This window comes from Vidua chalybeata, chromosome 14 (genome assembly GCF_026979565.1).
Source record: "Vidua chalybeata isolate OUT-0048 chromosome 14, bVidCha1 merged haplotype, whole genome shotgun sequence".
Classification (NCBI taxonomy): domain Eukaryota; kingdom Metazoa; phylum Chordata; class Aves; order Passeriformes; family Viduidae; genus Vidua; species Vidua chalybeata.
Window position 1 is genome coordinate 14,508,690 of NC_071543.1, and position 23,984 is coordinate 14,532,673.

Below are 23,984 nucleotides of genomic sequence, written 5' to 3' on the forward strand. Positions count from 1 at the left end.
GGAATTCTGATAGTCAGAAAACAAACGGGGAGAGTTTGGCACATCTGTGCCTCTCCCTGGATCTTTGAGGTGCCGAGTTGGGGTTTGGACGTCATCCTCAGGTTCATGTTCTGCATCCCTAGGGATTTGTCCAAAATTTCTTCAGTGAGACGTTGCTGTAGGGGATATTCCCCAGCAGGTTGGGTTTTGAAGCTTAAAAAGGTCTGTCCCAAAGGTTTGTAGCATGAAAACTGGGGTAATGATGGAACAGATGGAAAGCTTCAGGACTTAGCCAGCTCCTGGGCAGTTTGATAAACTTATAGTGGCTTTCCCTTCTTGATTTCCTCCTGAAATCCCTCCTTGATCAGGGTGAAAACCACCACCAAGGACCTGCGTCTGTAGAGGATGCAGAAAAACTGAGATAAGTGAACTAAAAGCAACTTTTAAAAATAAATAAAGCTGGCATGAACCGACACCTCAAGGAGCAGTGTTGGAAATCACATTTTCCTGGCCAGGTCATGCACAAACTAAGATAAATTAATTAATTTCTGTTGTTGCAGGAGGGAGTTCTCCATGTTGGTTTATTCTTTCTTTTTAAGCATTTTTATTTTTACTTTTGGCTCCTATTGCTCTACTGGTTGCTTCTCACTCTTTCCCAACTAAACCTCTAAAAGTTCAAGGATCCATGAGGTTTGTGTCTTGTTTAGGTCTGTTTTTATTCTCTATATGATTATTTGGATTGGTTTGCCAGGAGAAATCCAACCCTTCACCCATTGGGTACTGCAGGTTCTGAGCATTGGCTCTACAGGAAAATAAGAATTAATTTAGCATGAATTGTTTGACTGTGGGATAAACTGGGAAGAAGGAGCATCTTGCAGTAACAGCACCTGCTAAGAGAACACTTTGCTGGTTTAGGAGGGATTTGTTATGCCCAAACTGGAGATTCTGAAGAAGGAAAAAAGCTTTTTTCCTCTTTTCTCAGTTGCTTTGTAAAGGGCCAGGTAGGGCCCTCTGCTGGGGTTTGCAGTGTTAATCAGTGATTAACAAAAGGAAAGTTGTGAAATTAGGGAAGACACAGAATTTAATGCCTGCAGTTTGATAATTGTGTGGTTTAGGGTTTTTTTCACTTCAAATTAGAGGGTTTTGGTAACATGATAAGCTGCTGTTACATGTCAAAAGCACAGGACATGAATTTGAAATTTGTTTTTGCTAGCAGTGTTTTTTAAGAACAGATTCTCCTTGTCTTTATTGTCAGTTCCTCTCTTTTTCTTCGGAAATGACACATTGGGAATGATATTGTTGGAATTTGGGGGAGGTTGGAGTGAGATTTTTTGGCTCAGGCAATGGAGACTGAGTTTTTGGCTTGCTATCCCTGTTCAGGTGATGTGCCCCGTGACAAAGGTGACCCCAGATGGGTCCCTTTCACCCCAAACCATCCTGTGAGTGTGGGATTCTGTGTCTCCACATCAGAGCCCGGGGGAGCAGCTCAGCCTGGGAGCGTGTCTGGGCAGGGACAGGAGGGAAACGGGGAGCAGAGCTGCTATTAAATGGATTATTCCCAACATTATTCATCAGCCAGGCTTGAGTGATGGCCTCAGATCTGCTTGTGTTTGTGCTGGGGGGTTGTGTGTGTTGCTGATGGGAAAGTGGAGCCTTGCTCTGGGGGGTACTGGTTTTGTACCAGTGTTGGTAAAGAGGCTGCTGTTTACATTTACATTTATATATTGTGTACATACATTGGGTTTTTGGTGTAGGGGCACTGTCCAGCCTTAGCCCATGGATATCTCCATGGACACAGAGCCACAGAGGCTGTGGCTGCCTCATCCCTGGAAGTGTCCAAGGCCAGGCTGGATGAAGCTTGGAGCAGCCTGGGCTAGTGGGAAGTGTCTCTGCCCATGGCAGGGGTTGAACTGGATGAACTTTAATCTCCCTCCCAACCCAAACCAGTCTGGGATTCTGGGGTTCTTCATAGTCCTCCTGAGGACATGATCTTGTGCTCTGGGCTTTGAGTGTTTGTGACCAGGTTGTGCCAGTACATTTTCCTTTTCCCTGGGTCAGAGTTTTCCTGGTCTGGCTGTGACAGGAAGAGCTGGCTGCCCTGACTGCTGGCGGGAAGGCTCCAGTGCCACGTGAGACGTGTCTCAAAATCTGCTTGTCAGTGAATAACTGCTGCTAAAAGACATGAGCTGGCATTGGTGTCAAGAGGAGATGCTGGAACATGGATGGGGCTTTAGCTGCAGCAGAGCTGAGGGTTCAGGAAAGGTGCTGGAGGTGCTAAACAAGGAAGAAGGTGGAGGAGCAGCTTCCACTGCTGCCTGCTCACACATTCCCTGCATGGAGTGTTCTGCTTGCAGTAAGTGCTGCTTTTTCACTTCACAACATCACACAGAATCACTGATGTTGGAAAAGCCCTCTGAGATCATCCAGTCCAACCTGGGACCACATTGTCACCCAGCACTGAGTGCCACATCAGCCTTTTCTCGGACACATCCAAGGATGGACACTCCAAACCTCCCTGGGCAGCCCCTTCAATGCCTGACCACCCTTTCCATGCAGAAATTCCTCCTGCTGTCCAACCAGCACCTCCCCTGGCACAGCTTGAGGCTGTGCTTGAAGTGAAGACCACTTTTGTTCTCCTGGTGCCTCTGGTGGAGCGCGGGGTGGCGACGAGCAGCCGCTGTTTGTTGTGGCTGTTGCTGCCTTCCCCTGGGTTTTCTGCCTAATGCCTGGCTAAGGAATTATCCCGATGAGTACACGGAACAGGCACAGCTCCTGGCTAGAGGGATGAGAGCAGCTAATCCACAGGAGCACAGCCCAGCCTTTTGTTGCTTTTGTTGCTTCCCGTTGTGGGGAGTTGTGCAGAACAGGATTTGTCAACACTCGAGGCCTGACAAAGAGCCCCTGACGGCTGTGGGTGAGGCCAGAAAGCAGGGCCGGAGGGGAAGGTGTTGGGACTTGCTGCTGGAGCTGTTTGCACACAGACAGCTGGTTCAGGAATCCCTCCTCTCCTCTGGGAATGCAAGACTGACAGTTCTTTTGGCATCCCACAAGGAAGCAGGTTCAGGGGGTGCAGGCGGCTCTGCACGCTCAGGCCGTGGGGAGTTGTTTTTTAGCAGTGAGGTGAATTTTGGAGGGTTTCATCCCTTTCAGATGTTCTTTCTCCTTTTTCTCTTTTTTTCTTCGACTCTAAAAGTTGAAAGAGGCCTTGGGTGGCTTTTCCTTTTGAAAGGTGACCTTGCTGCATAAAGTTGTCTGACTCTGTGCTATCCGTGCCCAGTGATATATGGGAGCATCTGGGAATGAGGGGAGGCTGATCATTAATTCCCTGAATTTCTCTAGGATCACACGTGTAGCTCAGGATCCCTTCCCCACACTGGTGAAGTGTTCCCCCTTTAATCCCAGCCCTGTGTGAGGAGCTGCCGTGTGTAGGCAGAGCAAAGAGAAGTGGGGAATGGGCTTTTTTTGGGAGTCTGGCATATTCCAGTAGTGCCAAGTGTGTCTCAGTTAGTCCAGTGTGTGCATCTGTTATTTGACTGTGGTCCAAAGCAATACATTCTCCTCCTGCCTCTCTGGCCGTGGTTTAATTAATTAAATTTAAAAATTCAGCCACAAGCTGGAGGTGAAGGTGCTGCCGGGGGAGTGGGAGCTGCTACCAAAATACCATTGTTAAATGGTGGTGTCATTCCCAAATAATCCACTTTATAAGGCTGTTTTATTGGTAGTTGCTGTGCTTTGCTGCTTCCAGAAGATCTCTCACCAGAGGCTGGTTCCTGCTCTGCTCATTCACTTCCCACCTCCACCCTGCACCTCTCCAGGCTAATAATAAAAATCAAATTGTTTTCTCTGCTGGAGAAAGAAAAGGAGAGTCAGAACTGAGGCTGATGTGATCCAGACCAAGCATTTCCCTCTCCTTTGGGTGCTGGATGTCCGAGTTCTCTGGGAATTAAAACCACCAGATGCATTTCTGCCCTTGGGCACCCCGAGCTCCCTGCAGCAGCATTCCCAGTATCCTTCTCTCCACAGGGGATCCTCAGTCATTTGGTTTTTCCTCTTGCAACGTTACAAATTTCTGCTGCCCTGGATTTTATTTGTGGGTTTTCCAGGCTTAGCAGGTAATGGTTATAAATGGAAATTTGACTGCAGCACGTGGTTTCTGGCTGCAGTAAATTCATTCCCTGCGGGCTTGGGGACGGATCCCATGTGTTTTCTCCAGTGCAAATGGTTGTTTCAAACATCCATCTGCTTTATCTGCTGTTGTGTTTACAGTTCCCCTTTGTAGTTCCCAGCAGCATCTCCTCTCTCTCCTCTGCTCTTGTTTATTTAAGGTTATGGTAAAATATCTCTCTTGTTTGGAGCTGTTTTGTGGGAGCCTTTCCCAGCTTGGCTGATCCCAGGGGTCAGGGGAATAAAAATCATGAACCTGATCACCCCCGGGGAATCCCACAGTGGTGGTTCCAGCTGGTCCCTGGTGTTGTTGCTCCTCAGGAATGGGATTTTAGCCAGATCCTGCCCCTGACCTTCCGGTGCTCTGCAGGCAGCATGACTGGTCATTATTGAAAAATAAAGGGTTTAATCCACTCAATTTGTAGCAAAAGTTGACCAGTGGACTCATCTTTGTTTGGGTATTGAATTGTGTGATGTCCCTGGTTGTTTGTCTGTCCAGGATGATTTAGGAAACCAGTTTCAACTTTAGGGGGAAAAAAAAAAAACTCCAAAATAATACAACAAACAAACCCAAACCAAGCTGTCTGAAAAATCCTAGGAGGATATATTTGATACTTTTTCCTGGCAAAAGTTAAACATTTTCCATCCTTCTTCAGTTTCAAGCCTTCAGAAGGTTTGTGGGTCCTTCTCCAGCACGTGGTGCTGCCTCTCCATGTCCAGGCAGAAGCCACAGGGAGCACCCCAGGGCTCCACAGCCTTTGGAGTTTCCCTCAGGTTTTGTGTCCCCATCATGGGCAAAATATGACCCAGGATGACATTTGGAGAGGTTGCAAAATTCTCTCTGTAAACAGTATTTTTTTTTTTTCTTACGCTGAGCCCCAAGCGATGTCACTGCTTGTCTTGCACAGAGAAGTAGGAAAACAGTCCCTGGCTGCAGGAGGGGGTTGTTTTCCTAATTTTCTTTCACCACAGCAGCATTTCCTGTTACTGGTGAGTGTTTGGAGTGCCTGGATGAGGACCCCCCCCAAGCTCATGTGTCACCCCAAGTTGTGTGTTGGAGTTTTGCGGGACACTGGAAAGTGACTTTGGAGTGGGACCTGGAGTGCCAGGACAAGGAATGGCTTCCCACTGCCAGAGGGCAGGGATAGATGGGATATTGGGAAGGAATTCCTGGCTGTGAGGGTGGTGAGGCCCTGGCACGGGGTGCCCAGGGAAGCTGTGGCTGCCCCAGCCCTGGGAGTGTCCAAGGCCAGGTTGGATGGGCCTTGAAGCAGCCTGGTCTGGTGTCCCCGTGGCAAGGGGTAGAACACGATGAGCTTTAACATCCCTCCAGCCCAAAGCAAACTGGTATCTGTGGTCTTGAATTCCCCACCCTTTGCTGCTGGAATTGTCTCTTTTCAAGGGTCAAAAGCTGTTGGCCAGTTCCAAATAGTCCAAGCCAGTTGAGCCTCATTTTAGCCACTGGGTACTGACAGAACGGTCCACAAAATTCTTTTTCTGGCTTTTCTTTTTTTTAGCCTTCCATTTTTTTCAACCTTCTGGGTTCTTCTAACCTCCCAGTGCCTCAGTTTTACCGTAGGATGGAGAGCCAGCTGCTGCAGAGGCACAAGCAGCATCCAGGAGCTGAAATATTAAATCCTTTACTACTTTCCTTACTTAAACTCCTCTCAGCAAACAACTCAGCCAGCACAAAACCTTTTTCTTTCAGCCTCACAGAGTCAGAACATGTCACAGGGGATGTTGAGCTAGCGCTGCTCCCTCCCAAAAGCTGCCCCAGCCCGACACGAGGCAGCTGTGCAGCAGCTGGCCTGGCTGGAAACATCTGGATGGGCTGCGGCGCATGGCGGGAGCCGCTGATGCTGCTGTGCAGCCTCGGGCGCTGTTTGAAGGCTCTGCACTTCAAAGCCCAGCTCAGAAAGGCTTGGCTTGCAAAAACTCACACCTCTGCCTCTGCTCTGGGCCTGCCGTGGCTCCCACCCGCAGCCAGAGACACGGGGATGCCATGGCTGGGGTTTGTTTGCTGGGAAGATAATGGAATTCCTGTGCGCAGCTTCGGGAGCCACTTGCTCGTGCCGTGCCAGCTGCTCGCGCTCGCTGGCCAGGCCATGGGGGCTTGGGGATGGGTTGTTTGGATGGAAAACGGAGCTGTTGCCATGTGGAGACGGAGCTGGAGAATGTTGTTCTGATTAGGAACTGTCTGGTGCTCGCAGCAGCAAGTGGAGCTGGGTTTGGCAGCCCCAAAGCTGGGCCTAGAGGCAGCCAGGGATGTGCACGGTGCTGGGACCGGCTGTGAGATGGTGGCTTGTGGAAAGCTCACGTTCCTGAGCTCCTCCCAGCTCCTTTCCCCAGAGTTTCCACAGCACACTGTGGCGTTTCTGACTCAGTTTGTCCCTCGTAGCTCAGGGCTGTGCTGTTCCAGCGCACAGGCCGTGGTGGGGCAGCGCCAGCCTGGTGCTCGCGGTTGATCCCATGGCACTCCACAGAGCCATCGGGGATCCCACGTGCCTCCTCTGACTCCCTCAGCTGCCCACATATCCCAGAGCACATTCCAAGGGTGAGGATGACACAGCTGGCAGGTGGGTCAGGCTGCCACAGGTTTGCTTCTGGAAGGATCCATCCCAGAAGTGCTGGGGTGTTCTTTTCCCCTCATGCCGGTGGCGTCGGTGGGTGCCATGGCTGTGGGAGCTGCTCCAGGTGTCCTCACTTCCAGAGGAGACAATTCCTGCTGCTGAGCTCACACAGGCAGGGGAAGCCAGGCCAGGAGGGGACTAAAGAGCAGCAGAATTTGAGTTTTTTTACAATGAGAGTGGTTTTTACCACCACTGGCACAGGGTGCCTGGAGCGGAGGTGGATACCACAACCCTAGAAATATTCGAGGCCTGGTTGGATGAGGCTTGGAGCAACGTGGACTAGTGGAAGCTGTCCCTGCCCATGGTAGAGGGGTGGGCCAAATGCTATTGAAGGTCCTTTCGAGCCCAAACCACTCCATGTTTCTATAATCCAATTTTTGGGAAGCAGGGTATTTATCTGGAGGCAGCTTCTCCGGCGCCACGTGCTGAGAAGCCCCTTGGTCCTCCCTGGGAGGAGGGGACATTCCCTCTTCCCCCCATTCCCATGCTGTGTCCAGTTGGCTTCAGAGGAGTCCCTGTAGGATCTGGAGTTTTGCAATTCCTGCATGAAGGAGCATCTCTGGCACTGCACCCAGCCCTGCCTTGCGGGAACTTGTTCCCGTGGCTGTGCCCGGAACGGAGCCTTGCAGAGCTCTTAATCCTGTCTGCATGAGGTCATTGGCTCCTTGATGTTAATTGCAGGGGATCTGATTAATTAGGCAACAGAGCGTAATTTATTTGAGCAGATTATTGTATAGAATTAACCAGGCAGTCACTGTCTCCCACCACAATTCCATGCATCCCTGCAGGTGTGGGACTTGCCATTAAAACCTTCACCCTTGATGTGGATGGCTGGGTAATAACTGGATTATTTCCCAGTTGCAGCAGTGGGCTGTTTATCCACACTGTTTCATGGATGCATTATTTTGTGGGTGTTACATTTTCAGCAGACTTGTTTTCATTTCAATTCAATTTGGACTACTTGATTCCCTTCTCCTGTTTCTTTCCCTTCCGTTCCTCTTCTTCCAATAAAACGTCAAAAAAATTAATCCCCACCGAAGGCCAAATTTAACATTCAGATTGAAAAAAGAGGATTTTAAAGCCCTTGTGCTGAAAAGGGGAAAAATGTACTCGGACAGGAAGTCTTGGGTTTGTTATGGAGCAAGGAAAAATATTTTTAAAACTTTATGATAGAATTATGAAATCCCAGGATGGTTTGGCCTGGAAGGGACCTCAAAGCTCATCTCATTCCACCCCTTTTCCATGGGCAGGGACACCTTCCACTAGACCAGGATGTTCCAAGCCCCATCCAACCTGGCCTTGGATACTTCCTTAAACAGCTCAATTATCTGAATAGCAGAAAGATTTAAAAATTTTGAAGATTTCCACCCCGAAAAACAATAGGAGGGGTTCTCTGAGAGCAAGGGCAGAATGAAGTTCATCAGTTCCAGTGTCTGACAGATGTTCTCCTGTCACTTTCTCCCCTATGGATCCATCTCCGTGAGCAAATCCAAACCAATTCTTTGCTGCAGCTGGTCCCACTCCAGGCAATGGGGTTATGTAGAATGGAGATAAAAAGCCAAATACCAGAGAACTGAAAAATGCCATAAATTTGGATCCTGCAGCCACATTCCCAGTGGAAAACTCCAGAGTAGAATCTGGTTGGTCACCTCCTTAAGGAAGAGGTGGCTTGGCCACCTGGAGTGTTTGTCTGCTTTGGAGATGGGTTCGAAAAGGGGACTGTTCATTGAATCAGCTGCTCTTTCCAGATGTTGGGATTTCAGTGCTCCTGCCTCTTGAGAAGCGTCTGGAATTGGTGGGAGTTGAACGAGTTGGGTGGCAAAGAAGCACCTTCAGTGGAGGTGATCCAAAGCACCCTCTGGGAATGGTCCCTGTGCACGTTATGGTCCAAGTTATGTTGGTTGTGGAAGCAGTTGAGGTCATTGTTCCTGCCATGACTAGCAGGACCTTCCAGGTATTCCTGAAAGTGTTTCCAAACCTGCAAAAGGAGTTTTTCTCCTAAGGAGGAGCCCCAAGGGTGATTTCAGGCTGGAGAGAGCCCAGTTCTTCATTTTGCAGGGAACAGAGGTGCGGCAAGGGAAGCAGCAGGGCCCTGAAGCTCTTTGCTGGAGCAGCTTCTGATTTGGGGAATATTTTTAAGAGGGATTCTGGCTTGAGGAGGATTGTGCTGTTGACCTCATGTTGTCCTGGATGTGCTGGAGAAGCTTCGGGTCATGAGGAGCAAGAGCAATGGTGCATCTGGAGAAAGGAAGAGGAACTATGCTGATATGGAATTTGGTTCCCCCAAATGCAGCATGTGCTGTGTTTTATAAAATGCATGAATATTTTGGGAATATAACTGCTCAAATAAAGAAGGAACTGCTGCTGGAATGCAGGAGAAGAACCCATGACCTCCATCTGGAGGGGGGCGTAGCCCAGCTGGCTGAAAATTGGCCTGAAAAGGCCTACAAAAGCTAATTAAAATGTGAAAAACTGCGAATTCGTGCTAATAGACAGCAGATCCCTGCCTGGCGCTGCTTCACAGCTAAATTTGATTTCCTTGGGAGGCAAAAGGAACTGATTTAAGTTCCTTACCTTGCTGACATTGATCCCTCTCAGCGTTTAACCAGCCTGCTCCCAGCGAGGAACTTCCCGCGGCTCTGCTGTGCCGGACCCAGAGCCTGCAGCAGGAATCTCTTACTCCTGCTACCAGTAAAAAATTCACTGCAGGTGTCTTCATGTGCAGTGTTAAACTCAGCTTTGACCTTGTTCTGCTCACATCTGGCTTGTGTTTGAGCTTTCCCTTCAATGCCAGCAGGTGTAAGGAATGGGAAGCCTCAGCCATTGCTCAGCTGGAGCCGTGTCCACCTCCATGGCATTGTCCCCCCCATCAAAGTCCTTGTAGGAGCCACCAGCTCCCCTCCAGCACAAGGCAGCTCCAGGGGAAGGTGTCTTAGACAAGTGTGTGGACAAACAGCCTAGTTTAACAAATTGTGGTCTTCTAGGCTTGAGGCGGGGCTGGTTTGGGGTCAAATTTGGTGATTTTGGTGATTGAGTCGGGGAAAGTTGTGGGGTCTGTGTAATCCAGGGATTCGGACTGTGGATCTGGCTCCATTTGGTGCTGAAACCAATTTTCTGTGGAGGATTAGGACAGAAAGTGTTTCTGAGGGTTCCGTAGATTATTCTCCCTGTGCTGAAGGAATGCTGGGACCTTCCTTTTCCAAAATTACGCTTCGCTCCTCCCACGAGGAGCAAATCCACCTGCCTGCTCCCCTTACCTGCCAGGTTTGCCTGCGTTTGCTCCAGGTTCCCTGAGCTGATTGAAAATAACAATCAAGTGGTGTGTTCAGTTGGGTCAGTGGTGGAAATGTAAGTATTTGGGATGTTGCTTACTGAACTAAGCTGAGTTTGAGCTGAGGAAGGTTTGGATTAGAGGAAAGGAGGAAATTCCTGTTCGCACTTGGAGCTGCAGGATGTGATCACTGCTGTCATAGGTCTGCTTAAAGCCCAGTTCCACATGGAAAGGAGGAAGGGAGAGGGAAGGTTTTGGATCTGAGGGGAAGTTTATAAGGTGTTTTAATTGTTCTGATGGCAGTTAATTCCCTGTGTCCATCACTTTGGCTTGGGTTGAGAACTGGCAGTTGGATTTAGGGTTCTGTCCTGCAAAACGCCGTGGCTTTCCTGGGTAATGAATGTAAAATACCAGTAAATCCTGGGAAAACCTGCTCCCTCCTCTTCCATTGGTCTCCAGTAGTGTCTGTAACTGGAGGGCTTGGAAGACCCAGAGTGTCATTCCCCGGCCTTCTCCAAACTGGGATTGCACAGTCCTTGGGAGAGGATTTTGACCCAGTGCTCAGCATGTTGGCAGCGTCTCAAATCCTGTTCCCAAAAGCACTGGTGGCATGTTCAGTGTGTAGATGTGCTGAGATGGGAGTTCCTGCCTGCTGGCAGGTGCTGTGCCCCCAGTCCATGGCATTCCATAGTCCATCTCCAAGCCCAAGGTCATTTCTGTGTTCTAGTGGTCAAATACTCCCTTGACTCCTTGGCTGTCATTTTTGTGAAGCTCCTCACGAGTGCTGGGAGGGAGATGGCTCTGCTGTTACAGCTCCTGCCTGGGCCAGAGGTCAATCCCTCCTCCCAGCCAAACTTCCTGCCTGGATAAGCTCCTTAGCATCGCTGGTGTTTCGGGATTATAGAACAGCTTTGGGTGGAAAATGCTCTTGAAGTTCCCCGTTGTGTCTGAAAACCAGTGAGGATCCTTGAGTGCAGATTGGAATGAGGGAGAGTTGGGATTTTGTATCAACTCCAGGGTGAAGGATTGTGCCTCTGGGATCTTGGGCTTCAGGATGAACAGCTGGAAAGAGCAGGAATGTGGCTGGGAAGGATGACAGAGATGAAGCAACAGGGACCAGAGTAGTTCTGGGCATCTTGAAGGTGAAGCCCAAACTGGAGCTTCACACAGAAAAAGCTGAGGAAAGGGGTTTGTTATGGTGTGGAACCTGCTCCAGAGCCCTGGCAAGGATTCCCACAGCGAGCTGGGAGTACCAAGTTTTGGGAGGAAGGTGGGAAGTGGAGGTTGTACCATCTCTGCTCTCTCCATCTCTGTTCCTCCCCCTCATGGCATTGATCACATTCCACGAGTTTTGCAGGCAGGGCTGTGGCTTGTCCTGTGGACAGAACAGGGTGTCAAAGTTCTGTCATGTTGAAATGGGAATTGTTGCCTCGTTTGCTCCTTGCATTTTTATGAGGAACAAGAAATGATGACAAAAACAATTCTTAAAATATGTGGGATGGTGTTTCATTTCAATAAAGCAAAGCTACTCCTCGAGCTTCTTTCCGAGCTAGTGGAATATAAATTATCTACTTGATCTTTTTCTTTTTGCACCACGTGTGACCAGAGGCAAAGCTCTAGAGGACAATGGGGCTGATATTCAAGTAGCTGCTCCTCTGAACCACAGGCTGAACTTAAGAGCACCAGAAAAACAACAATATTGCTTCAGAGAATGCTGCTGCAGAGCCTGGGCTGGTTCTTAGGCTCCTCACACTGCTGATCTCCCAAACTGCAAAGGAAGAGGGAATTTGACTTTAACAATCCTGTTAAGCACTCGTGCAAGAGGGTGAGTTCATGCTTTCTTTCTAAGGTGCTTTAAGACATTGAGCTGTGTTTTCTCGATGAGATCTTTAGCTGGACTTGCTTTGTCAGGATAAATTGGGAGCCATTAAAGGCAGAAAATCTTTGGGTTTTTTTCACTTTTTACCCAAAAGGCCTTGTACACCTGAAGGTTTGGGTGTTTTTCCCTTCTGCAGGAAGAAGACACTTGTTCTTCCTGCCAACTTAGCCTAAGGAAAAATCCACCCTTTGTGCATAATTGCATGGGGTGGGCTATATTTTTTTTCACTTTTCTTCCTCTGAAGCTGTTTGACCATTGGAAATACATTCCCTTGGTGTCCAGTGGCTCTTCAAGAGGCTTTTGACAAGGGCCTGGAGTGACATGACAAATAATATTTTATTTTATGAAAAATTATAATACCTTTCTTTATCCTTTACTTGCATAGAGTGTGGAATGTCCATCCTACAAATGAGTTTGAGAGGCCCTGTTATTTTGGCAGCTCCCACTGTGCTCCCTTGACATCCATCCTCCAGCAGCTTTGTCCAATGTTCCCAGGCAGGTTCTGCAGGGAAAACCAGCTCTGTGTGCCTTTGTTTTGCTTTATTTTGCCCAGAGAAACCGAGGCAGATCCGATTCCCTCCGGCGAGCGGTGCCTGTGCTATTGTTTCCCAGGTTATTTTGAGGAATGCCTTCCCCTGGGATTTTTCCTGTGTTGGCTTTTTGACCTTTTTGCAGCCTATAGTGATTCTCTTGATTAAACCCACGGTGTTTCTAAAATTAAGGGTGATTTGAGGGCTTTAGCTTGGAGGAGGAGGAGGGAAATGGGGATTGTTTAGACTGTTCAGGGAAAATACCTGCTCCCAAAAAAGAAGCTGTGTGTGCTTGACTCCTGAAAAATTTTCTGGCTGTAAAAGTTCACGGCCTGAGAGAATCAGCTCTCTGTGACTTTGAGGATGAGTTTCAGTGAAATCATGGACTAGGTAAGAATTCCTTTTAGAATTCCCCAGAAAGTGGCACAGCTGGGGTGCCCCATGAGCCCAGGATGCAGAGGAAGGAGGGAGCCTTAAAGATGATTTTGTTCCACCCCCTGTCATGGGCAGGGACACCTTCCACTATCCCAGGTTGTTCCAAGCCCCGTCCAGCCTGGCCTTGGACACTTCCAGGGATCCAGGGGCAGCCACAGCTTCTCTGGGCACCCTGTGCCAGGGCCTGACAGGGAGGAATTTCTTCCCAAGACATCTCTGCTGTCTCGGGGGTGGTGAATGGAAAAAGCACCCGAGCGGTGCCGGCCACGACTCCCAGACGGACACAGACGGGCCCTTCATGGCCGAGCGTCCCCCGACCTCGGGCAGCTGCAGCCCTGGAACAACGGAGCCCTTGAGTCCCCAGAGAGGGACTTGGCCTTCGGGGGGCTGCAAGAGCCTTGGTCACCCTTTCGCTGCCCCTGACCTCCCCAGGGATCTGAGCATTCCCTCCATCCCGAGCAGGACCCTTGAGCCTCGGTGCCAGTCGCTGGAGGGTCAGTGCCGTTATTTCCATAATTCACAGCGCTGTGGAAGGGATGCCCTGGGGATGGGCCCCTCTCTCTGCTCACACCACTTGTGTCCATTCCCAGGTTGGGTGTGGCGCTGCTCCTGGAAAACACCGTTCCATGGGAGTTGTCCCAAAGCAGCAGCTGCTGTGTTCACAATTAGTGTCTCAAGCTGCTTTTGTGGGTTTGTTTTCTAAGTAAAATGTGTGATTCAGTCATTTGCCCTCGCTGTCATTTCTCTTTCTGACTAGAAATACAGAGTTTAATGGGCAGATTACTTTTAGCCAAAATTTAGTGGTTTTCTGAGTGGTCAGTGACAAGTGACATCAGATTAAAACCTGGAGCAGGGCAGGGGAGTTGGGGTTGTTCAGCCTGGAGGAACAGCCTCTGTTTCTATTACAGCCTTTATTACCCTGCTCTGTAAAACCCCAGTAATGATCCAGGCAATAACAGCATTCCAAAGCCACGCTGAGGATTTCACTGACACTTTAACCCAAATTATAATGCAATTTGTTCCTTCAATTAGTTCTGCAGTGTCTCAACATGAGTTAAATAAGGGGTTTAAAGAGAAATCCACTTTTCCTGGCTGTGCTATGGTGTGTCAGGAAAGGTGCTGGTGGTGCCTGCAGGAGCATCCTGCTCCAGTGTTCCACACGTGGGGCAGTGCAGTGGGATGTGGCAGCTTTGGGAACGTGGTGCTTTGGGAATTGTTCTCGCCCTTTATTCCTTGTTGTAAACCTTCAGTTGTCCATCCAGCCCTGTAAGTGGCTTTCCTCAGGCAGATAAGTTTTACTCATCATTACTCACGCCTTTTCGGGACGTTTAAAAGCCGGGTAGTGAGACTTTGGGAAGCTGATCCCAGGTCATCCCACAGCGTTTTGGGGTCTTTTCAGCCACGACATCATTGCAGTGATAAACACCCAGGAATTTTGCAGACCTGCCTGCACAGGGGCAGAAGGAAATAGCAACAGTTTGGGGATTTGAGAAACGCTTTGGGAATTCTTCTTTGGAAACTAAAGGGTTTCCAAATATTTCCGTTTGTGAGACTGCACCCGAGCCCGTTGAAGTAAAGCAAAATGCCGATGTAAAATCTGAGTGAAGGACTGGGATGCTGAGGTTGGGAGGGGAGCTGTGCTTGGGAAATACCTTGGGAATGCAAGGGAGAGGGGAGGTGAGAGCCCTGGGGCTTGTGAAAAGCCAAGGGCCTTTTGCGATTATTGCTCTTGATAGGGACTTTTATGAGCTGGAGCTTAACGAGCCCGGCAATTCAGGGGAGGTGTTTGTTCTTCTCTGCTCTTTCAAAGATGCTTTTGATGCCCCAGGTTTTGTTCTCAGAACAATGATGGGTTCGATAACCTTTGGGGCTGCTTTTTGAAGCCTCCTGGTTCTTGTCTTGGGCTGTGATTTTGTTTTGCTGTGTATTTACAGCTGAAATAAGCAGATCGGGTTTCTTGAGCAAGAAAACCCCATCCTAGTCGGAGCAGCCGTGGCTGTTGGATGCAGTAACACACAGAAGGTGTTTGGTCCCTAATTGATCTTTGACTTCCCTTTTTTATGAAGTGAAAATAACAGGAAAATGCCGCTGGTGATGAACTGCCACACCCGGGTGTAGCTGGGATTCTGGTTTCTAACCCCAAATTCCAATTTCTGGGTTGGGATGTTGATCTGTTAAAGACTTTTTTAAGGCAGCAGCAATTTTTTCCTGAATAGGAGGTCGCTACATAAAACTTTTGCCTCCTGGCAAATCTCGTGTTACAAATGTTGCTGTAGGTTTAAAGTGTTAATTTATGTGGTATATTGGGCTGGATTTAAAGGTCCCTGAAGACCTTTGAATCTCAGTAGCTAATGAGGCTTGCAGAGAAGAGGTTGAGAGAGGAAAAACTTACTGGCAGTGAGTAATGCTGGAGAAAGAGCACCAGAATTGAGCAAGTTTTGCAGAGAAAAATTAGGAATTATCGCGTCGGCCTTTGAGGTGTTTGATTATTTCCAGCCATAAGTCTCCCTGCAGCCGTGGCCTGTAGTCCCCCATGTCTGGGGGAAGATTCTCCATGCTGAAACCCCTCAGGTGGAGTTTTCCCAAGTCCTAGACTGCTTCCAAGGGGACTTGGGATGAGCTGAGATCCGTGAGCAGCCATCTCGCGTCCTCCTCGGCTCTCCCGCTCATCCTTGCTGGAAAGGATTTGGCATTTAGGCTCCAATCTCTCAGCTTGGCTGAACCAGCCGTGCAAAGATGCTTAAATTTGTCCCTCTCCTTACAGCTGGCCTTGCTGAACTTCTTTCACCCCGAGGAGAAGCTGCACGTTGGAGAAGAAGGGAGGCGTGTCCGTCGGAATAAAAGGAGTAAAGGCAGCGAAGGGCCCGACGGTGAGTCCTGCTCCGTTTCTCCCTGATTTTGGACCCCTCCCAGATGAGGAATTCCTGGAGTTCTGATTTCTGCAGCTGTAGGGTGAATTAATGCTGCTTTGGAATTCCATTCTTGACTCCTCGAACTGTGCTCACTTAAGGCTTTAATTTGTACTGCTTTGCCCTTATTTGTTGTCCTGCACACCCAACTTTGCTTAAAGTCATCAGGGAGCTTTTCACAATCCAACAAACAGCTGGAAACATCTGCATCCCAAACTGGTGACTGCTTTAAGGGGATTTTGAGTTACTGTGGAGTCTCAGGTGGGGTCAAATCCCATGTGAAGGGAAGGCAAAGTTGTACAAAGCTTGGATTAAAAGAGCAGAAAGGTTCCTGATTTCTTTGTGAGGAATTTAATTTCCAGTCCTGGCTTTCCATGATTGTCATGACACAAAGACAGGAGCATGAACTCCTGGAAGAGCTCCAGTGCTTCCCTACTGCAGGAAAGAACAGATCCCCTTTTATAGGAGTGGAGAAAGGACTGGATGCCAGGGAAAGCAAGGACAGAACTGATGGAGTTGTGGTTCTGTGCCCGAGTCCTTACTCCGTTATCATCATTAGTTTTCCAGTCCAGCTCTGTGAGTTTCCCATCTGCCCTGAAACCTTTACAGTTTCACAGTGGAGAAGCATTTCCCTGGGGCTCTGCTCCAAGAAAAGCTTGGTGAAACTCCCTGGATTCCTCTTGCCTGGAATGCTGACAAGTCTGATGCATTTGGTACAGACTCCCTGAGTGATTCCAGCCCAGTGTGGGCCCTCAGTTTTGGAGCTGGTGTCGCTCTGGTGCTCAGATGGCTCAGGCAGCATCCCAGTCCTTTTCCCAGTCTCCTTGAAATCTATCCCAGTGTCTTCACCAGTTGCTTGTGTAGTAGCAAGTTCCCACTGGAGGCGAGCGGTGTCGATGGAGCGCTGCCGGCAGATGTTGGGAGGGATCAGCTTCATCCCTCAGGCTGCCTCTGCCTTGCCAGATGTGCAGAGAGCTGCTGAGGAGAGATAGGGAGGCTGAAGATTGGTGTCTAATGAGGCTTTTCTTTTCCATCACCCTTGTGCCCAGTGTTGTCCTTTCATGAGTGGCATTCCTTTCCCTGATGTTCCCTGGATGCTCAGAGTTGAGTCACTCCAGAAATGCAGAGCACTTCCATGCTTATCCAGTCCTGGGAGGGGAATGGAGCTGGGGAAGGGTCAGGAGCAGCTGAGGGAGCTGTGGGGGCTCAGCCTGGAGAAAAGGAGGCTCAGGGGGACCTTCTGGCTCTGCACAACTCCCTGACAGGAGGGAGCAGCTGGGGGGTGTCAGGCTCTGCTCCCAGGGAACAGGGACAGGAGGAGAGGGAACGGCCTCAAGCTGTGCTAGGGGAGGTTCAGGTTAAACATCAGGAGGAATTTCTTCCTGGAAAGGGTGGTCAGGCATTGGAAGGGGCTGCCCAGGGAGGTTTGGAGTGCCCATTCCTGGAGGTGTCCAAAGAACAGCCAGATGTGGCACTCAGTGCTCTGGGCTGGGATCAGTCACACGTTGGACTCGGTGGTCTTGGAAGCCTTTTCCAGCCTCACTGATCTTGTGATTCTTATCTGTGTCTTTTTGAAAATCAGGAATTTTGACCCTACGTGTGGTGGAGATTGGAGAAACTGCCAGAGTGACAGGTTGTGTCCCTCTGGCTTTGGCAAGTGGTTGCCCCATGTTTGGGCCGTGGTGGTTTTAGAGCTGCATTTAACAAGTGGGAGCTGTCAGGGCAGGGCTTGACCTTGTAACAACCATAAAATCGAGAAACAAACAGAGCCACGACCTTGGGGAACTCAGGCTGTTTGTTTTAGACCTTTGTGAAGGAATCTTACTGTCAGAGCAGGACAGTGAATCATTAAACTAATAAATAAAATCATGTCATGGTCCTGATAACACCGTTTTCTTTGTGAGTTTCGCAAAGGGAAAGTTGATCAAATCTTTGATCTCCAAAGAGCCTCCTGGAGATAAAAGTGGCTGAACTATAAATTCCCAGAAAGAAGGAGATGTGCTTTCCACTTGATGCTTCACTAATATTTGTCTGGAATTAATTTTATGAACTTTCAAGTGCTTTTACACATGCAGGGAAAGACCAAAGTGATCTGAGCATGGAGGCTGGGGCTGGAGGGAGGCTGCTCCGACCCTTCCCAGCTCTTCCAGTCCTGCTCATCCTGGTACCAGCAACAGGCTGGCTTTGATGATTTATAAATATCAGGGAGAACATGGTTCCCTTTCCCAAAAGCTTTTTCTTTTTGGAGGATTTGGTTTCAAGCTTTTTGCTGTGCAGGAGGTGATTTTGGGACAGGGCAGAGCTGGTTCTGTGCAGCCAGGGGAGGGTGATGGTCCTGGCTGTGCTCAGAGCACGGAGCCACAGGGATGGGACATGAGAGCAGCAAAGCTGCTTTGATGCCTCTTTGTTAAAAAATCCAAGGAAAATTGTGTGCAAAGCCATCAGTTAGATCCTGTCACTCTCCAACAGGACTCTGGAATTTCAGGGGCTCCTCCTTGGAAGACTCTGGTGTCAGCCTTCTGACTCCCGAGATGTTTTATGGTTGGGTTTACTTAATTTTGGGTTGTGGCCCTGCACCTACGGTGCCCTGGGGCCACTTAAACCAGCCGAGGTCTGTCCTGGCCAAGGTCCCTCTCCTTGTCCCTGTATCCCTTCAGCCCTGGGACATCCCATGGGATCACTGGGGGCTGGTGCCTGTCCCAGCCCTGGGATCATCATCCTGAAGCCACTTTCCAGTCCATGCCACCAGACCCAACTTTTGCACAGCTTTAAAAACTGACACCAATTTTTAAAGCTTCTCAAGGCCCAGGATTATCCCTTTCCACTCTGTTTTTTCTGCCTCTTTTCTCCTCAGTGTTCCCATCTCCACCTGTTGTTTCATTTCCTTTAATTCTCTAAAACCTGCCCCTCTCCAATGCCTTTTCCCTATTTTCTCCTTTCCCCCTCCTTCCCTTTTGCCCTGGTGTATTTATGCTGCCGTGGAACTGCTGCTGCTCCCAGATGAACAAATCATTCTGGAGCTGCTAATTAGCAACAGTTGTGCTAAAAGGAACCATCAAGGATGTTAAATTAGTCCACTTCTAAATAAACTGGGTATGAAATGTTAGATCTCTATTCCCAGAGTGCCAGTAAAAATGCTGCTGGCTCTTTGCTAACAAAGCCAAAATCTGGGAGTAGCATGGTTGTAACTCCAGAGACAATTCCGTGCTCTGGAGGTTATAAATAATGACAGAGCATTTACAAAGCAGATGTCAATAGGACTCTTTAAAAAACATTGTTTTAAACAAATAAAATAGTTTCTTTTTCTCCTACTTTCATCTCTGTTCCCAGTTAGATCCCTGCCGAGCTGCTTTCCTGGTTTCTGGTTTTTTTTGCATTTGGGGTTTGGGGTTGTTGGCTTGTTGGCTTTTTTTTTTTTTTTTTTTTTTTTTCCTTCCTAGATTTTTTTTCATACTGAGCTTGGTGAGAAACATCAGGGATTGTTCTCCAGGCTTTGATTGGGAGCATGGCAGCTGGGAAGAGGCTGAGCAGATGGCTGGCCTTAAGCTGACAACAATTTGGTTCCTACTACTTTGGCAGTTCTTTCTGCCGAGGAAAGTCCTGGAGGAGAGCTCCAGCACTGCAAATGGCTTTGGGTGGAAAGGAGAATAAAATTCTGGGGGATTTAAAGCTCTTCCCCATCCCTGCTCCTACCTGGAGCTTTGGAAGTGATGCTCCAGCTACGTGGGTCCAGTTTCACCCTCTTAGGATTTGCTTGGTGGTTTTAGGGTGATTTCGCAGTGGTTTGAAGATGGTTTTAGAGTGGGTTTTGAATAGGTTTAGAATGGTCTTACAGTGGTTTTACAGTGGGTTTTGGATGATTTAGCAGGTAGCTGCTGCCAGAACCTGGCTTTGAGAGTGGTTTTAGGGTGATTCTAGGATGGATTTAGGGTAAAATCTGGATGTTTTCTGGATGGTTTAGCAGGTAGCTGGTGTGAGAGCCTGGCTTTTAGGATGGGGTTTGGATAGTGTAGCAGGTAGCTGATGCCAGCCTGGCTTTTAGGAAGATTTCTGGGTGGTTTAGTTGGTAGCTGATGCCAGAGCCTGTGTTTTAGGATGAGTTTAGGATGATTTCTGGATGATTTAGCAGGTAGCTGATGCCAGCCTGACTTTTAGGGTGGGTTTAGGATGGATTTTGGATGTTTTGGGGATGATTTAGCAGGTAGCTGATGCCAGTTTGTCTGGGGGTGCCTGGCTCTCCCTGGGCAGCCCCCAGTCCCACAGGTGGCCTGTCCCAGCCATCCCCCTTTCCCGACCCAGCAGCACTGACGATGCAATCGGACTTTTTTTTCCGCGTTTTTTTTTTTAATATCCAGCTCACAATAGCAACTTTTCCTGCTGGCTTCCTCTCCTGTGGAAAGGGCAGGTTCGTCCCTCTGCCTCCAGAACAATGGGTGCCTTTGTGTTGGCCCCGTGCAATTCCCAAAGCCCCGGCATTCCCAGAAACACAGATGGATGCAGGGCGATAGAGCCTTATTGTGCTCCGAAACCATGGTGATGAGCACGCAGTAAATATTGGACATTTCCTGGATCCTGGAGCACAGGAGACGCTCCCAGAAGGAAAGGCTCACCACAAAGTGCTTGTTCTTACTGATTTCCCTCAGAATTTCTCTGTGATTTCCCCCTAAATGGGAGAAACTTGGAATAATGTGATGTTTTAATCTTTGGGGATAAACGCATCCCTTTCCTGGGATGTTGCTGTCAGTATTTGTTATTACTGTGATTAAATTAAGGTTGCAGCTTATTTACATATCCCTATCTCTGTGTTATTCCCAGGCTTATGATAACAGGGATCTGTTTAAGGTCTTGTCCCTAAAATCCCAGAGTGGTGTCTAGGTGCTGGTTCCAGCTCTGTTCCAGCCCTGGCACAGGTTGTGCAGAGAAGCTGTGGATGCTCCTGGAAGTGTCCAAGGCCAGGTTGGACAGAGCTTGGAACAACCTGAGATAGTGGAAGGTGTCCCTGCCCATGGCAGGGGGTGGAATGGGAAGAGCTTTAAGGTCCCTTCCAACCAAAACCAGTTTATGATTCAATGATTGTGCTGAAGTCCAGAATTCCTCACTGAGAGCTCTGCTATGTTGCTGTCCCAGCTGGATGTTAAATAGGAAAAGCTGGGAGAGGCCCAAGCCCAGTTGTGTGGTGTTCAGGGTGAGGAATTATCCTGACTTACAGGGATCACAGTGGAATAATGGTTGGTGTGTCCTGACCCATCCACAACCTCCCTTTGCCCCTGGCTTCTTCAGCAGCCCTTCCAGTTGGGATCTGGATTGTTCCACAAGGAACTCTGCTTCATCATTTGGAAGTTTACAAAGCTGTGATGAGGTGCTGCTGATCTGGTCCATCCCTGGAGCTGCTCTGGGGGTGTTTGTCCTTCCCTGGTTGGGATGAGGCCGTGGGGTGGCCACTGGGACATTTGGAGTTGCTGAGGGTGAGAAAGAATTCTCTGGTCATTGTCACCTCGGTGGCACTTTCAGACACTTGCTCTGACTGCGCTTGTGGGTGGATTCTGAGCTCCCAGGGGCTGTGCTCAAACTTGACCAGAGCTCATCTCCTTTTCCAGCTGCACTTTGAGCAGCGAGCCACGTTATTGGAAGTGACTGGTGATTCCGTCTGAATTCCACTCCTGAGACCCGCGGCTGTTCGGAACGCCCCGGGTCACACACTGAGCTTCAGGAATCTCACAGAGTTCCTTGTGTTACAAAACAGGGCCAGCACTAATGAGAGCAGAACAGATGTTCCAGAGGGGCAGGAATGTGGCTGCAGCTGAGCTGTGAGTGCAGCTGAGCCGCACCGAGCGCTGGAAATGCCGGACTCCTCTGGAAGCTGCTGCTCCCTCCTCGCAGCATGAGAGGCTCCATTGTCTCCCTGCTGGCGGATTTGCAGCTGAGCTTTGATTTCAGTGGATAAACCCTCGGCCAGGGAGGTTCTGCAGGCTCAGCACGTGCTCCAGGCCCGTCTGGTCGCTCCAAGTGGAGGAATTGTTGTGAAACTGGATCAGATCCACCTGAGCCCCCCACTCAGGTCCTGCTCTTGCCACCACAAGGATCCTCCTCCTGCAGGTTTTGGGATGAATAAGCTTCTTTTTCTGTCTGGGTGTCATGGGTGACTGAGGGGATCTCACAATCCATACAGATCTCTCCAAAGGGTGTCAGAGGATAGTGCCAGGCTCCAGCACAAGGGGCAATGCCCATAAACTACAAAGCAAGGAGTTCCACCTCAACACAAGGAAGAACTTCTTTCCATGGAGAGGGCAGAGACCTGGAACACCTTCCCAGGGAGGATGTGGAGTCTTCCTCTCTGGAGACATCCCAAACCCACATGGACACGTTCCTGTGTCACCTACTCCAAAGGGTGACCCGACCTAGGACTGGATGATCTCCAGAGGTTCCTTCCGACTATTCTGGGATTCTGTGACCAGCCAAACCTGGAGCTGCTGCTCTGGTGGTGGCAGTTGTGATTGTCCTCACTGTGCCCTCTCTGGGCACTCACTGGAACCCTCTCAGCTGTCACAGAGCTGCACCAGCCCAGAGCTGCAGAGCTCCAGTGAGGAATTCCTTGGGGAAAAAGCTGTGAATGAGTCTGGGGTTGAATGTTTTCATGAGGGCTTTGTTGGCCGTGATGTATGGAGACATTGTTGGAGTCCTATCTGATCCCACTAATTCCAGCAGGATTTGGGGAAGTGCCTTAATTGCTTTCAGTGGATAAATGCAAGGGTTGGCTGAGCCAGGCAGCATTCCCTGTTTCCCAGCTGCTTCAGGGACTTCACTTGAGCTTCCCAAGAGTGGTAGAATCTCTCCTGGGTTTCCTTTTCCCTGCTTTTTTCCCTTCTTTTTCTCCCTTATCAAATTCATCCAATCCTGACAAGAGCAATGGGGTCTCTCTTGGGTTTCCTTCTTTTTTCCCCTTCTTCCCCTTTTTCCCCCTCCTTTTTCCCTGTTTGTAGATTCATCCAGCTGTGAGTACATGTGGATGCATATGGGCAGATCCTTGGATATAGGCCCCACGTTTTCCCACGTAATTTATCCACCAGCTCTCAGGCAGCTGCTCAATGCCATGGAGCTTTTCCATCCAATTATGGATGGGAGGAGGAAAAACACGTCAAGTTCTGCGGGGATGAGACTGTCAGAGAGGTTTCCTCCCACCTGCCCTCGAATCCTTATGGATAACCACGGCAAGAGCTCATTTCAAACATCCAGCAAACAATTCGGGAGAGCCTCTCGTACTCCCACTTCAAACCTTGCTGCTGCCCCACTTGGGAATCATTTCTGCTGGAATTCATGACATATGTTCGTTGTTTATCTTAGTGGGATGTGACTGAAAATGTCAGAGTGTTTTGTGTTAGGCAACAACCGAATAAAACAAACAAAATAAAAACACAGCTGTAACGCTACGCTTCAAATTGTTGGATTTAAATATGTGGGATTGATAAAGGAAGCAAGAGGGTGCAGTGGTGGATAGAAAATCAGCCTGGTGACTCCAGCCAGCAGCCAAAAAAAGCCTTGGGATCCTCGAATTAGAACTGGGAATGTTCTTTGTCAGATCTGCGCTTGGAATCCAACTGAAATGCCTGAAGGGAAACAAAAGGCACATCACATCCTCCTTCCAGAGCCAGCCAGAGGGTGGAAAATGAAATATGATGGCCACAGGTTCTGGTGTGAACCCCAGGAACTTGGCTGGGACTGGTGATGTGGGAGCAGAGCTGAGGAGGGTGGAGATTCCTGTTTGATTGGCTTTTTGTGTTTCTGAGGAGGCAGTGCAAGAGGATTTTGCCAGCAACAGTGGCTCTGGAGTTAATTGGGAGCAGGATTTTGTCTTTGCTCGTGACCACATTTGTGCTGTGGTGTTCTTGCACCTACTCAGAGACTGGAGCTGGTTTTTAGAGCCTTCTGGTACCAGCAGCCTGTCCCAGTGCCGTGCCATTGATCCTGTGGATCTGGGTGGGATGGAGGAGGTAAAATCACCTTGGTTGTTCCTTGTGTCCTGTAAAGCCTTGGAAATTCCCGTTGCAGTGAGCAGGGACACATCTGCCTTGCTCAAGGAAGTGAGGAGGGATTTTCAGCAGAGCTCTGGCTCTTGGAGAGCAGAGTTGAGGTTGTAGGGTGGGGAGAACCCCAGGAGGTGACTGGATCCAGCCCCTCCTCCTAAATGGG

At 49.2% G+C, this 23,984-nt stretch overlaps 1 protein-coding gene across 2 annotated transcripts in view; it reads left to right on the forward strand.

Moving 5' to 3' along the window:
* The window catches only part of EDA (ectodysplasin A), a 61,656-nt gene that overhangs the window by 20,325 nt on the left and 17,347 nt on the right, over positions 1–23,984 (forward strand). For both annotated transcript variants that reach the window (XM_053956149.1, XM_053956150.1), the window contains exon 2: positions 15,653–15,758. In XM_053956149.1, coding sequence (XP_053812124.1) covers positions 15,653–15,758 — 106 coding nt within the window. The remainder of the gene's footprint in view (positions 1–15,652; positions 15,759–23,984) is intronic.